The sequence below is a fragment of the Neovison vison genome, chromosome 3 (assembly GCF_020171115.1).
Source record: "Neovison vison isolate M4711 chromosome 3, ASM_NN_V1, whole genome shotgun sequence".
Taxonomy (NCBI): domain Eukaryota; kingdom Metazoa; phylum Chordata; class Mammalia; order Carnivora; family Mustelidae; genus Neogale; species Neogale vison.
In genome coordinates this window covers 228,927,621-228,942,753 of record NC_058093.1, presented here as the reverse complement: position 1 = coordinate 228,942,753, position 15,133 = coordinate 228,927,621, and the positions used below count along the sequence as shown (strand labels likewise).

Here is a 15,133-nt window from a genome sequence, read left to right as displayed (position 1 = left end):
CCTCTGCCTTCAGCTCAGGTCATGATCTCAGGGTCTTGGGATCGAGCCCCGAATAGGGCTCTCTGCTCAGCAGGGAGCCTGCTTCCACCCCCACCGCCTGCCTCTCTGCCTACTTGTGATCTCTCTCTCTCTCTGTGTCAAATAAATAAATAAAATCTTTAAAAAAATTTTTTTTAAATAAAAATCTTTAAAAAAAAATGATTTGTCTCCCTCCTGACCCCATCTTGTTTCAATGAGATTGTTGGTTTGGTTTTTTTTTTAAGATTTTATTTATTTGTTAGAGAGAGAGAGAGCACACAAGCAGGGGGAGCCGTAGGCAAAGGGAGAAGCAGGCTCCCTGCTGAGCAAGGAGCCCAATGCGGGACTCGATGGATCCCAGGACCAGGGATCATGACTTGAGCCAGAGGCAGATGTTGAACTGCCTCTGGCTACCCAGGCTTCCCCATTTCAATGAGTTTTGGCAAATGTATACACTTGTGTAACCACCATACCAGTCACATTACAAAATATCACTCCCCAAAATTCCTTGATGCCCCTAATAGTAAGTCCTCCTCCTCACCCCAGGCAACCACTGATCTGATTTCTCTCACAACAGATTAGTGTTAATCTATTCCAGGATTTCATATAAATGAGAATTGTGCAATATGTATTCTCTTATAACTGTCTCCTTCCATTGGGCATATGCATGTGAGATTCAACCATCAGTCATCTCTTCATTTTTATTCCTGAGTGGTATTCTGTTGTATAAATACGCCACAATTTGTTTATCCATTCCTCCACTGATGGACATTTGGGCTGTTTCCAGCTTGGAGGTATTATGAATAGAATTGCTATATGATCATTTGCCTATAAGCAGACATACATTTTTTTTCTCTGGGGTTCATACCTAGAAGTGGAAATGCTAGGTCATAAATAGATGTATGTTTAAATTTATTAGACATAACAGGATGGGGTTATTTTCATCTCATTTTATAGCTCAGGCCACAGAAAGCTGGAGGGACTTGTCCAAGAGCAAAGGGAGGAAGGGAAATAGAATTGGTTGAGTACTGCTCCGTGCCAGGCACGTGCTAGATGCTTTCTGTGAATCTGCAGAGCAGTCTGTAAGACAGGAGTTGTGGTTCCCGTTCTGTAGATGAGGAAGTCGGGGCCCGTGAACTTGCAGCAATGCAAACTTCAAACCCAGCCCCATCTGAATCCCAAATGCGTCTCCTTCGCCCAGATGTCCCCCTGCGTTCTTGCAGACAGTAGCTGGGAAGGAGAACGCATATCCCCATCCACCTCTAGGCCTGCCCTTACTTGCCTCCTATTGTCCATCCAGCTCCTGCCCCAGAGGCTGGGCCCTCCGTGATGCCTGGGTCAGCCCTTGAGACAAGGGCAATCTGTGTGTGGGACCAGGGACGGTGGCCCCAAAGCCACAGCAGGCACCAGGGAGTGACCCACACCCCAGCCCTCTGACAGAAGTGTCCAGTTTCTCCCTCCCTGAAATGCGATCCTCTGAGCTTTGCTCCTTGAGGCTGGTGGGCAGTGGGTGAGGGTGGCGGGCAGGGGCCACGTCTCCCCGGCCATATCACAAACCCATTAAGAGCAGGTCTGAGTGCTTTCCAAAGCTGATTAATGGCCTGCCTGTGACCTGGGACATCATTACTGCCCAGGCTGGGGGACCCCCGGCTGGGTCCTTTGGGTCTTTTACAGCTAATAATAATTGATGCTTTCTGTGTGGTTGCAGGGCAAGTTCTATCTGGTCATCGAGGAGTTGAGCCAGCTGTTTCGATCACTTGTCCCCATCCAGCTGTGGTATAAATACATCATGGGAGACGACTCCTCCAACAGCTACTTCCTAGGAGGGGTCCTGATTGTTCTCTACAGCCTCTGCAAGGTGAGGTGGGCCAGAGACTTAAAGGCTGTCATGAGGGAAGTCCACACATTTGCCAGGTCTTGGGGGCAAGCAGGGAGCTTGGAATCTTTTTTTTTTTTAAATGGGGGGGTGCAACTGAGCAGGTACGCAGGGCTGCACCACCCCCACATCTAATGCCAAGACATTTTCATCACCCCAAAAAGAAACCCTGTACCCATTAAGCCATCTCTCCCCGTTCTGCTTACTACCATCCCCCAGCCACTGGCAACCACCAGTCTGCTCTCTGTCTCAATGGACTTGCCTGTTGTGGACATTTCGCATAAATGGAATCCTCCGCCGTGTGGTCTTCTGTGGCCGGCTTCTTTCACTTAGCATCGTGTTTCCAAAGTTCATCCACATGGTGGCATATATCAATACTTCATTCCTTTTTGCGGTTAAATCCACCCTGATTTCTTGCCCATAAAGCTCACCAGATGCTCTCCCTTCACATATTTCCATTATTACTCCTGTATTTATGGGCGAGGAGATGGGGGCTCAGAGAGAAGCAGCTCGCCCAGCGTCACTCTGCTAACAATAACAGACTGGGTTTCATACCTGGGCAGCCTGCTTCCAAAGCCTGGAGCTCTTACCTGTAGATGATACCCACCCCCAGACTTGTTTCCATTCCTAGGTACAAATAGGGTTTTTCCCCCACCCATAAACACATCATCCTCTTTCTTTTCCCTTCTCTATTTCTGGCTCTAGAGAATCCTGGGGGACTATATTCTTCCCTTCTCTTCCTCCCAGCAGGACTAGCTGGGCAATCCATGCCCTGTCAGCCACTGGGGCTTCTCTTGCCTGCTGATTCTGATCGACTGGCAATGCCTGACTGGCGAGCTGGCTGGGTTTAGAATCAGGGTTCTGTGATCAATTAGCAATGCCTGTGCTGGGTGTGGCAGTGGGAAGAGGTAGAATGTGTGTCATGTATTTGCTTTCCTGGCCCCAGTAGCAAGGGAGACTATTGACAGAAGGCAGCAAGCCAAATGCCAAGCAAAAGTGATAGAAATGAGGAGCTCCAGATGGGATAGAGTGTCCTGAAAATGTTCATCATCAAAGACAAGGGGTCAGTGGGGGTGGTTTGGGAGTGGTAAGAAAGATCCTAAACAACCCTTGGAGACTTTCAGCCATCACTCCCCTCTCTTTTCAGTCATTTGACATCTGTGGTCGTGTGGGCGGAGTTAGGAAAGCCCTGAAGCTTCTCTGCACCTCTCAGGTGAGCTGACTTCAAACGGCCCCCACTGAAGTCAAAAGAACCTGGAGCCAGAGATAGCTCTCGCAGCGCTCCTGAGGACATTGCTCCGGGGAGGGTCCGCAGCTGGCCGTATCTCTCTCTCCTCCCTTGTACAGAATTACGGCGTCCGGGCCACTGGGCAGCAGTGCACAGAAGCCGGTGATATCTGTGCCATCTGCCAGGCCGAGTTCCGGGACCCTCTGATCCTCATGTGCCAGGTGAGCGGGATTGAGCGGGGCCAGCAGGGGACAGAGGCTGGGGGGCCTCTAGGGCCATGTTCCATGCAGAAGTCCCATGTGCCTCTCCAGTGACCAAACCTCACGGTTCTGGGGTGGGTCTTTGGGGACGGGATGGTCAAGACTGGAGTCAGATCGGACAGGCTCTGCCTCTTCCTCGGTGGGTGGCCCTGGGCAGGTTCCTTCACCTCTGTGAGCCCTGGATTTATCAGTCCAGCGTCAAAAATGACAAATTTAGTATGCCGTAGTCAGATTCGTTGGTGTAGGAATCCAGGCAGCACTCCGGACCCTTCAAGGGTAGACCATTCCATCTTCTTGAGCCCTGGCTTTTCTCGTTTATAAAATGGGCATCATAATATCGACTTCTTAGAGCTATGATTGTGATTAAATGAGATCATCAGTGAAAGAGCAAAATTTGAATTAGTCACCTGTAAAAATGGCTCTTGTTAAAATTCTTATCATCACTGTAATTACTATTACCGTTTGTTTTCATTATAAGTTGTGGGCCACTAAACCATGGCAGTGAGTACTGGTTACTCCCTTTTAACTCCCTAAAGGTACCCCTCCTCCTCCTGACATCAGGGGCTAAGATGTCAGTTCAGCAGATGTATACGAGCCAAAGCATCCTATCAGATACTGGGGAGGGGAGGCAGAGGGCACACAGACCCTGTTCCCTGCTCTGGCAGCTCACGGTCTCCTTGGGGAGACAGACACATACATAAATAACTATGAAACAAGGCAGGCAGTGATAAGTGCTGTGTAAGAGAGATTCATGCAGTGTCCCAGGGGACCGGGACAGAAAGCAATGAGTTCCAGGCTGGGAAGGCTTTTTGCAGCAGGCACATTGGTAGAAACAGGAGCACGGCTGCTCCCCTATTCGGTGACCACCACCAACCCCCATGCTGCCCCCTGCCCAGGGGTCAGAGGACAGGGAGGTAAGGTCCTTTTCTGGCATCAGCAACATTTCTTTCTTTCTTTTTTTTTTTATGTTTGGGGAATGTTAGGAGGTTTCTTTTTTGCATTTTATTTATTTTTAAATTGAGAATATATTTGCATGACTCAGAATTCAAACTGAGGAACTCATGAGTTGGCAGGCACAGGGGCTACGTGCAGCATGGGACCAAGGTTGGATCCTGGAACAGAGAAAGGAGGGGAGTTGGAAAACCGATTTGAGGTAATCCAGACAGAGTTTGGAGTTCAGCGGTTGGTCATGTATCAATGGGGGTTTCTTGGCTTTGATGTAAAAGTAAAGCGAGCTGACGATAGTGGGGAATTTAAACTTAGTGAGGGGGCTAAATAAGGATTCTCTGCACTATCTTTACAACTCTTATATAAGTCTAAAATTATTCCAAAATTAAAAGTTTATTTTTTAAAGCATTTTAAATATACCAGAAGGAAAACAGTGACCGGTCTCCTACCCTCCCCCTAGCTTCCTAGTTTCTTTTATTAAATCTTCATAGAGATGCTTTATGGAATTAAAACACTATATGTTCAAACATACACACACACACACACACACACACACACATTGTTTTCAGAAAGACCTATGTTGTCTCATATTCTCCCCCAAACTATGTTCTGCATCCTTCCTCGTTGACTGGAAACAGTGTCTTAAGAGAGCCCTCCTTCTTTGCCTATCATCCCCCTTCATGGATGGACCACCGTTGGTTTTACCATTCCACTATGGATGGGCACTTGGCAGTTTATAATCTTCCGTAATTACAATGGTGGCTGTCAGGAGAGGTCAGGAATGGGGAGATCTACAGCAGCTACCTGGGCCCGTCGTGTGGACTGAATGGGTTGAGCCAGTCAAGCATTTAGAGCTACGCCTGGTCAGCGTTCAGTCCGTATCGGCTCTTCCTGGCACATGTTTCATTTCACACATGTGCGGGCTTTCAGTAGGATAAATTCCTAATGGTGGAATTACGAGGTCAGAGGGTATCCAGTTTTGACAGATATTGCTAAATTGCCCTTCATAAAGACTGTATCCGTTTACGCTCCCGGTGCAGAGCACGACATGACCTCTTGCTCCCCTTGCTTACCAACACACTGCACGTGACAGCCTTTCCTGAGCCTGGCCAATCTGACAGGTGACGAGCACAGTCTCTGTGCAGTTTTCAATTTGCATTTCCCTAATTACGAGTGCACTTGAGCATCTTTTCATATGGTTCAGAGCCATCTGTATAGCCTTCTCCGTGGCAGCGATGATTTGAACATGATGTCAAGGTGAAAGTCTTGCTTCTTCCTTTCTGGCAAGCTCTCCCAGCCTTCATGTGTTTGCTTCTCTCCCATTCCTCTCCTGGTGCCATGACACCTTCCCACACACGGCAGTGGTCGGAGCCATAGCCTTGGCCAAACGAGTCTCACTCTGCTGCCGGGAGCTGGGCCTGGGCTGGCGGAGATGACTTCCACAGGCAAAAGGGCCTCGTTAATTCCTGAGCACTTGGAAAGAATGAATGAATGAGTCAAGTGTTTCTTCCCCAGTCAGAGTCTTCCCTGACTCTGCTTCCCCAGACTAGCCGGTTCTCCCAGCAGTATGGCCTCAGAAATCCTTGTGGTTTTCCTTCATAGCGATTATCCCAGTTGTCAGCTAGTCAACTGGGCAACTGGTTGCGTAAGGTCTGTCTCCTCTTGGCCAAAGCGTAGACAAACTTGAGAGGGGTGACCGTGTCTGTTTTGTTAGCAGGAGAATCGTAGCACTGACTCAGTGAATATTGGATGGATGGATGGATGGATGGATGGTTGATTGGGATGGAGATGGACGGTAACCAGGTCGAGGGGTGGATGGATGAGTACAGAGGTGCATGGACAGAGGTATGTGTGTGTGGGTGACTGAGTAGACGGACAAATGATGGACCCACCTGCGGGTGCATAGGTGGGTAGATATGGGATTGGGTGGGTAGACGAATGAATGGGTAGATGGATGGATGAATGGATAAATGAACAGGAGAGATGAGTGAATGGGTAGAGGAAGAGCCCACCAGGCTAAAGGAACATCTATCTCTCCTTCAAAGGGACATCAAAGTAGGCACAGTGTGTCACACACAGGCCCCACCTCCCTCCCCACCACCCCCACCACCCCCCCCCCCCCGCATCAGAGCCTGGGAAGCAGATTGTCAATGGAATCGGGTCAGGCAGACACTGGGCATGCCCAGAAGTTAGAGCTCTCCACTCAGGCAGAAGCACCTGCCCAGTTAGTCACTCCCCAAGTATCTGTGCCATGCCTCCTGCCCGGTGATGGGACATCAAGGAAAGGGCACTTTGAACACACAGTCAGAAACTTGGCTTATTTAAAAGATTTCTTTCCAAAGAGAAAAGTCAGGGTACAATTAGCCCTTGGTCACTACAGGTTTGTTTTGTTTTTATTTTGTTTTGCTTTGGTTTGTTTGAGTATTGATAATGTAAAGGAAGGAGGGCAAGAGAATGGTAATTTCTATTGGTTTTGTCTTCGCGGGTGCCTCACACTTCCTGCTTTATAACAGGCCCTACTCATTTCCATCCTTCCAGACACCATGTGGGGGGGAACAGTGACCCTCTTCTACAGAGGCAGAGGTAGGCTCAGCAAGGAGAAAGGACAGACTTTCCTCAAGGCTCCCCTGCTCCTCGGCAGCAGAACCAGATTCCAACCCAGAGCCCCGGATTTCAGAGGCCAGGACCTTTCCCCTTCTTGCTTTGAGATGTCCTCAAGGCTGCATTACGAGAGTAGAGCCCCTTTCCTGGAAACTCCTAGGAGCGTGCTGTGCCCCGCGCAGCAAAGCCTGTGCGCGTCACCTCCAAGGAATGAAGGAACAGCTGAGCTGCGATCGCTCAGCACCTGTGCGGACTCCTCGGTCCGGGCATTTCTGCATCAGGTGCTTTCCAAGTACCCACGGCGTCCCAGCACTAACTTTGCAACCCTGAGCAACACATTTCATTGCGGCACTGACCCTCCATGTCCTCTGTCTCCCAGGAATGAAAATGTTTGCCCTGGGCAGCTTGCAGGTTCTTTAATACAGTCAAATGAGATGACGTGTCTATCTGTGTGTGGGTTTTGAAAAGCATAGCGTGTTATGCCAATACTCAGTGTGAGTGATTAATTCTAAATCTGGACAAAGCTAGCCAGGTTTGTATGATTCAAGAGGATCTGTGGTTAGGGCTGGGTGTGTATGTGTGTGTGTCCCTTGTCTGACAGTAGCCCCACTTTCAGTAATGTCATTTTCAAAACCAAGGGCTACAAACATCCCTGTCCACATTGTCCATGTGTGACCAGTAGAAATAGAACGTAACGGGGAGAGTGTTCACTAGGGAAGCAGACACCTCTTGTATCGGTTACCCGTTGCTGCCTAACAAATGACCCAGCACTCTGTGGCCGAAAGCAGCTAGCATTCATCGTCTCCTGGTTTGCGTGAATCCGTAATCCAGGCACACGCAGCTGGGTCCCAGCTTCAGGCTGCAGTCAGGACACCAGCCAGGGTCCCATGGGGGAAGGCTCTGCTTCCAAGCTCGGTCACGTGCCGGTGGCGGGATTCAGTTCCTCATGGGCTGTCGGACTAAGGGCCTCCGTTCCTCGTGGCCAGAACCTACCCCAGCTTCCTTATCACACCGACTTCATCAGAGTGAATATGTGGGAAGAAGGTGTGAGAGCAAGACGGAAGGCCCCATCTGCTGTAACCTAATCTCAGAAGTGACGTCCCATCCTCTTTACTGTATTCCCTTGGCTTGAAGCAAGTCAATAAGTACAGCCGCATTCAAGGGGAGGGACAGGCTGCACAGGATGTGAATCCCAGGAGGAGGAGATCATGGGGAGTCGTAACAGAAGTCAGCCTACCACATCCCTGAAGCCGAATTCCAGCCTCACTACTTACTTAGCAGCTGTGTGCCTTTGGGCTGGTGGCTCTCCCTCTCTGAGTCTCGGGGTCAATGAGGTGTCATGAGACTGTACTTAGACGACGCCAGCAGTGCCTGGCACAGCATCTGTGCTCAGTGACGGAGAGGGCCCAGGGTCATTACCTGTACTCCTCACCTGAACCATCCACCCAGACCTGGCCTGGCTGTTTCCTTGTTTCTCAGCTCACGCCGAACATCAAGTGCCAGGCTAGGAGATGCCCCTCTCCCATCCAGAACCTCCTCTCTCCCGTGGGGGTTAGCTGCTGTGCTTGTGAGGGCTCTTGTCCCCAGCCCTCACTTTACCGGCCTGCTCCAAATCTTTGAGCAAGACTTGAGGAGTCTGGATGGAATTCAGGGGGCAGGGAGGGTGGCCCAGGCAACCCCAGGGGTTCACCCACCTCCGTGCCCCAGGAGGCGCAGCCAGGGAGTCGTGACTGACCGTCCCCACTGACTGTAAACCCACTGATCCTACACTTCGCAGCCCAGAAGTCCCCTCCTTTCCCTCCCTCTGTAGGGCCTCATCCTCCTCAGATGCTAGAAGTAGACCCAGAGATGATGACATCCTCCCTCCTCCCACTGGGCCCCTGGGTCGACATGTGGTCTTCAAACCTCTTTATTTGGCACTAGGTTCCATGCTGCCTGATTCTCTGAGGAGGAGACCGTGAGCTCCCAGAGGACAGTGGTCAGGTCTTAACCACGCCAGTGTCTCCAGAATCTGCCCCCTGACCTATGTGGGAGGGCCTTCCTTCGTCAGCTGCATTTACAGTCCCTACTCTGTGCAGGCTTGGGGCTGGGCAGTGGGAACACAACAGCGGTTGCTGCCCTCTCAAAGTTTACCGCCCAGAGGGTAGGCAGGGCAAATGGTAAATGAGCAGTTAGAAGAGTGGTTCTCAAAGTGTGGCCCAGGTATCCCCTGGTGTTCCCTTTCACTTTCATGTGCTTGTGTGATCTTGTGTTTTCAATAGATCTTGGTTTCCATTTCGACTATGGTAAATATAGCCAGATTTGACCCACATATACAAAAGCCCTTTGAGATCATCTGTGATTTTTTAAGACTGTAAAGGGGTCTTAGGACCAGAACATTTGAGAAATACTGACTGAGACGTGGGAGAGCCTCAGTGAATGGTTTTTTGAATGAAGGAATGAAAAGCTTCTCATTTCCCGCTCACCTGACTCAAGTATTGAGCTTCATGTGAACACGGCTTGTGTTGCTTTCTTCTCCGTAAGTACCACCTTTTCCCAGGGAACAAGGTTAAGTCTCATCCGTTCATTGAGCAAGCATTTCCTGAGCATCTGCCATGTGCTCAGAACCTTGTTGGGAGCGTGGTCTCTGCCCTCCAGAAGCCCTTAATGCAGTGAACAAGACAGATGAGTTTGCAGATCATTCCAGAGGCGTGCGTGTGATGCTATGAGAGAGACCCTCCCCAGGAGGTATCTGGAAGTGCTTAGATTTTCAGGAGACAGTAAGTCATGGAACACAGGGGACGTCATGGAGAAGGGGAGGTGTGATGGCTTGAGCTAAGTCTTCTGCAAGAAGTAGGTGCCCACCAACTGATAAGGACGGAGGAGGGGCATAAGAGCATCCCAGACAGATACTACAGCTTGCCCTGAGGCTTAGCAGTATGACTAAACTTTGCACTGCAAGTCATCCCGTGTGTCCGTGACATTGGCTGTCCGGGAGGGAGTGATGAGGAGGAAGAGGGGAGGGCGCCATCGTGGAGGGCCTTGAGTGCCCTGGGTGGGAGTCCGAGAGAAGCTGCTGGGCCTGCTCACCCCTGGGTCCTGCCCTTCAGACCATAGCAAGAGTCCAGGCACATCCTTTGAGGCTTTATGTGGCCCGCTCACCTCCTGCTGCCCGCTTCTTAACACTCTCCTGCTGTAGCCATGTTGGCCATCCTTGAGTGCCTCGGTGCCTTCACATCTGAGGAGCTTGGCCCAGCTCCTCCCTTAAGCCTGGTGTGCTCTATCCCTACCCCCTCTCTTCACCCATTCAATTCCTAAACATCCTTCAGGCCTTAACACAAGTGCCCCCCCCCCACTCCTCTCCTGGAAGCCTTCCTAGATTACTCCCTGGATCAGACTGGTCCCCTGTTGCATAGGTCATCATGGAGCTCTCCTTTAACACTGTTTACAGTTAGGCACCTACTGCACATCCCGCTAGGATGGGTTTGCAAGAAGTTTACAGTCTGGCATGAATAATCTCTTCCTGTATAATAGCCAACAATGATAGCACATTTACTATTGACCAGGCATTGTTCTAAGTGCCTTTTTAGTTTCATTTTCTTAAACTTTTTAGGAAACAGTATTCAGATTTTCATATTATCATTTTAAATTATCACTTTTATTTTGAAAAATGTCAAAACTATAGAGCAAAAGGACATAGAATGAACACCCTTTTATCTTTCTTCTAGATCCACTAATCGTGAACATTTTGCATTTGCCTTTTCTTGATGTAAAATTTTTCCCCCTTGCTAATTGAGAATAAGTTGGCGACATTTTGATTCTTCATCCGAAAATATTTCAGTGTTTACCTTTGAAGAACAAGGACATTCTCTCTCATAACTGCAGTTCCACCATCACACCCAGGCAATTTAAAATTGATGTAAAATATTATCTCATGTATGGTATATATCCAGATTTCTCCACCCATCTTCAGAATATCCTGCATAGCTAGGATTCTGCCGCCCCCCCCATCCAGGTTCCAAATGCAAATAGTGTACTGCCTTTGATTATTATGTTTTTAATGTGAAGCGATCTTCCTATGAGAGGAGTACTCTTAGCAGCATTTTGGGGACCCCTGACTGACTCAGTCAGTAGAGCATGTGAGTCTTGATCTTGAGGTCCTGAGTTTAAGCTCCACGTTGGGCATTGAGCTTACTTAGAAAAAGGGGTGATTCCCTCCACTTCCTCCTGACCTCTCATTTTATAGATAAGGAAACTGAGGCATTGGGAGGTTGAATCATTTATCCAAGTGATATGGCCAGAAAGTGGGAGAACTCATTGATATTTCCAGCTTCCCTGCCTTTCCTTTAACCCCTGGGCTCTGTTCTTAACCCAGTGACTAACGGCATCTTTTAAAGATGAACAGGCAAGGGATGCCTGGGTGGCTCAGTGGGTTGGGCCTCTGCCTTTGGCTCAGGTTATGATCTCGGGGTCCTGGGACTGAGCCCTGCATCGGGACCTCTGCTCAGCAGGGAGTCTGCTTCTCCCTCTCTCTCTGCCTGCCTTTCTGCCTACTTGTGATCTCTCTCTCTGTCAAATAAATAAATAAAATCTAAAAAAAAAAAAAATGAACAGGCAAATCCTGTTCAGGTCACTCCTCTGCTCAGAGCCCTACCATGGCTCCCTACTTCTTTCCAAATAAAAATCAAAGGCCTCGTGATGCCCAGAGAGCCCCATGCAATCTGTATCCTTCCATAGCTTCTCTCACCTCATTCCCCATCTCCCTCCCTCCAGTCCCAGACTCAGCAGCACAGCAGACATACTCCTGCCTCAGGACCTTTGCATAAGCTGTTCCCTCTGCCTGTGGCACTCTTTTCCCAGAGATCCTCAGGGCACAGTCTTCACCCAAATGTCAGTATTCAGTGAAAGTCCTCCTGGCCCCCCATGCTGAACATAGCAGCCCTCCCAAGTACTCCCTAGCCCCTTCCCCCAGGCTTTTCTTCTCAGCACTTACCACTGATATACTCTACATTTGGGAGATTCATGGGACCAGTCATCTCCCCAAGTAGAGCGCAAGCTCCATGACGGCTGGAGTCGTCTGTTTTGTTCACTGCTATGTCCCCAGCTCCTAGGACCAAGGTTGGCACATAGGGGACACTCGTCCTGCTTGCTGTCCCCACAGCACGTGTTCTGTGAGGAGTGCCTCTGCCTCTGGCTGGACCGGGAGCGCACCTGCCCGCTCTGCCGCTCGGTTGCTGTGGATACTCTGCGCTGCTGGAAGGACGGGGCCACTTCGGCACACTTCCAGGTGTATTAGGGCTAAAGGACAAGGAACCCGAGCTCCAAGGCACGCTCTGGAAGCTGAGGGATGGCCTGCGTGATTGGGTTCGGCTCCAGGGACTTCCTGGAACACATGCCTCAAGCGTTTACTATCATTCCTCCTGCCTTTGTCCACCTCCTTCCCTAAAGCCAGGCCCCTGTGCTCCTGACCTTTACCTTTCTCTCCTGTCCTGTGGCATAGTGTGTGCATCCTCGGTGCGGCCATTCTTCCCTTCCAAGGGAAGGGACTGGTGATAGGTCCTTCCTGTTGTTATTTTAACTCATAGCGACCTGATGCTGCATCCAGGGAAGGGCCTGGAGATCACTGCCTCTCCCCAGATGGCACAGGTCTGCAGATTGGAATTCACTGTGGAGCACTTCTCAAATACAAATGCAGGGCCTCACGTTGTCCCTGCAATAACTGAGCGTACCAAGCACGTCGTGCCGTCTGAGCGTCTGGCTTGGGTGACCTCTTGTAATCCTCGCAAAAGCCCTGGGCTGGAGGTCCTATTGTTTCCTCTGTTTTACAGATGAGGAAACTGAGGCACAGAGCTCCACGTGGTCACTTTCCCAGGGTCACCCAGCCAGCAGGGGTGGACCCTCTGTCTGGCTTCAGACTCTCATCCACCATGGTCACCCGCCGCTCAGACACTATAGGCATGGGGCCCAGCAGATGTGGCTTTTTAGAAGCACGAGAGGTGATTTTGATGCCCATCCATGGCCCAGGTGCATAGCACATTTGGTTTGGGCCCCACTGAGGATGCCAACAGGGAGCACTGGCTCTGGAAATCTAGCTGTGGCTGGATTCATGGAAAGAGTTGGTCTTTAAAATTGCCATTTTGCTGGGCTCTGGCTGGGATGCTCCATCGCATTTGGGTATCAAGAATGACCAGCTTTGGTCCCGATGCAGATTTCACTGGATCTCCACACCTGTCCCCATTTCTCTCCTCCCCCTTCTATTCTCATCCTGCCCCTCACTTAAGTCTCAGCCCGTCAACAGTGCCTGTAGCCGTCACCGTCTCCCCTGATGGCCTTGCGAGCAAAATGAACAATTCACGTTACGGATTTTTCCACAAGCCTGGGTGGTGGCGTAGAGTGCAGTCGCGGTCAGAGTTTCTGTAATCTTTATAACAGAGAGGTTGATCTCGGTAACAGAACAGCTTCTCCACCTGTGCGACCCTCCCTGCTTTGAATGTGGGAGAAGATGGCACAGGTAATCACTTAGAAGCTTCTGGAATCTTGCCTGCCCTAACCCTCTCCCCACTCTTCTTCACTCACCATCAACCTCAGCACAATGGCTGGTGCCAGCGGCGTTACAGAGAAATCAGTCTTGTGGCTCAGGAGCAGATTAGCAACAAAGCCCCAGCAGAAATGGTAGGAGACTTGCTGCCATCTCGCTCTCAGCCAGTAATAAGCCCACCCCATCCCTGATAGTTTCAGGACATTTGCCCCCATGTGCTGCCAAGCCAGGACCTTTTCCTGTGCCTGACATCCCTGGCTCTTTCCTGGTACCCAGCAAGACATCCCTCCCAGGGCAGCATGGCATCTTTCAAGCTCTGTTACTATGGCAATGGCTGCGATGTTACAATTCCACTTGCCTGGATAATCAAGTCGGAAGGGGAAGCGGAGGGAAAGGGGGCCGGGTGGATGCGGCTACTCTGGTCCCCCTGCCTTGAGGAAGAACCAAAGGGAAGCAACGGGAGCTTCTGTGGCTGTTTTTTTTTATCAGAAAGATCACTGCCTGCAGATGCCATCAAAGAGACACAAGAAACTGAAGCTGGAGAAGATTTATTAACGTGCTAGCTTGTGACAAAGTGGATAAGGCAGAATTCTGATTCCAAACTCTGCATGACTTTGGGAAGCCACTTCACGTCCCCATAGCCATCTCCAGGATGATGAAACCTTGTGTGTTGATCTGCTGGAGCCAGAAAAACTAGCAATTGTGGAAGGGTGGGGAAGGCACTCATGGGTTTGCCAGTTTCACTCGTGCCACCAAAATAATAGAGAAGAGAAACCCACACGTCTCTAACAATCTTCAAATAATGAGCCATGCCTTCGACGTTATGAACAGTGTCACACGTGGAGGATACGTGGGGGCAGGTGGGATGATTTAGTTTAGAATTTTACTTATTCATTCCCCACCCTCTGGGGGGAAGTTCCGTCTGGAGGTTTTCTTTTGGATGGGAGGAACTTCCGCCCTAAGGAGGGACAGCAGCCAGTGAAGTGTCCCAACCATCGGGCTGCATAGGTTCCCCACCATGAGGGTAAAAGCAGCCAAGGGTTGTCATTGGAAAGAAGAACATTCTCCATTGCCCATCCTGGCTCTGCAACTCCTTTGTTATAAGCAGGATTAATCACATATTGGATCGGAGTATCCTGCTCTTAATATTTTATGATTCACTGACTCAAGTTCCTGAAACTCTTGGAGATGGCCCTCTAAATGTAAAAGATTTGGGGCATAATAAATGTGAGACTAAAAAGGCAAGCTTTGGACCTGGATGGAACAGGCTCATTACCTTCATAAGAGGAGAAAGTGAGAGACGCTTGGAGGCACCAGGCGCCTAAGACTTCGGGTTGGGAAAAGGACATGTAAAGTGAGTCCTGGGATCTCTCAGTAATTTTGCTCTGGGCTGAACAGAGCTGCCTTTGGCGTTTTTAATTTTCCCTTAAGTTCCCTTCTGCCAATAAATATCATCTGTTGATGAAACTTGGGTTCATGGTCTTGAGTCTCCATGCGCCTCTTGAAGCCAGGTGGGACTGTTGGAGGAGAAAAGCTGAGAAGCGGTCATGCAGTGGGTGGCTGGCTGCTCCCAGTTTTGCCCCCAAGCAGATCCATTCAGATGCACGTGCTTTATTAAGCTTGCTCCCCGGAGAAACCAGCAAAGGAGGGGGAAGAAACCAAAAGGAGGGTGACTGGGGCGCCTG

At 50.0% G+C, this 15,133-nt stretch overlaps 1 protein-coding gene across 4 annotated transcripts in view; it reads left to right on the top strand.

The window, feature by feature from the left end:
• The window catches only part of RNFT2 (ring finger protein, transmembrane 2), a 68,278-nt gene extending 53,363 nt beyond the window's left edge, over positions 1-14,915 (top strand). For 3 of the 4 annotated variants that reach the window (XM_044244193.1, XM_044244194.1, XM_044244195.1), the window contains 4 exons: positions 1,727-1,876; positions 3,042-3,107; positions 3,242-3,343; positions 12,072-14,915. In XM_044244193.1, the coding sequence (XP_044100128.1) occupies positions 1,727-1,876; positions 3,042-3,107; positions 3,242-3,343; positions 12,072-12,206 (453 nt within the window). In that variant the 3' untranslated portion in view covers positions 12,207-14,915. The remainder of the gene's footprint in view (positions 1-1,726; positions 1,877-3,041; positions 3,108-3,241; positions 3,344-12,071) is intronic. The other variant, XM_044244197.1, reaches the window with a different exon arrangement.
• The last annotated feature ends 218 nt before the right edge of the window (positions 14,916-15,133 follow it).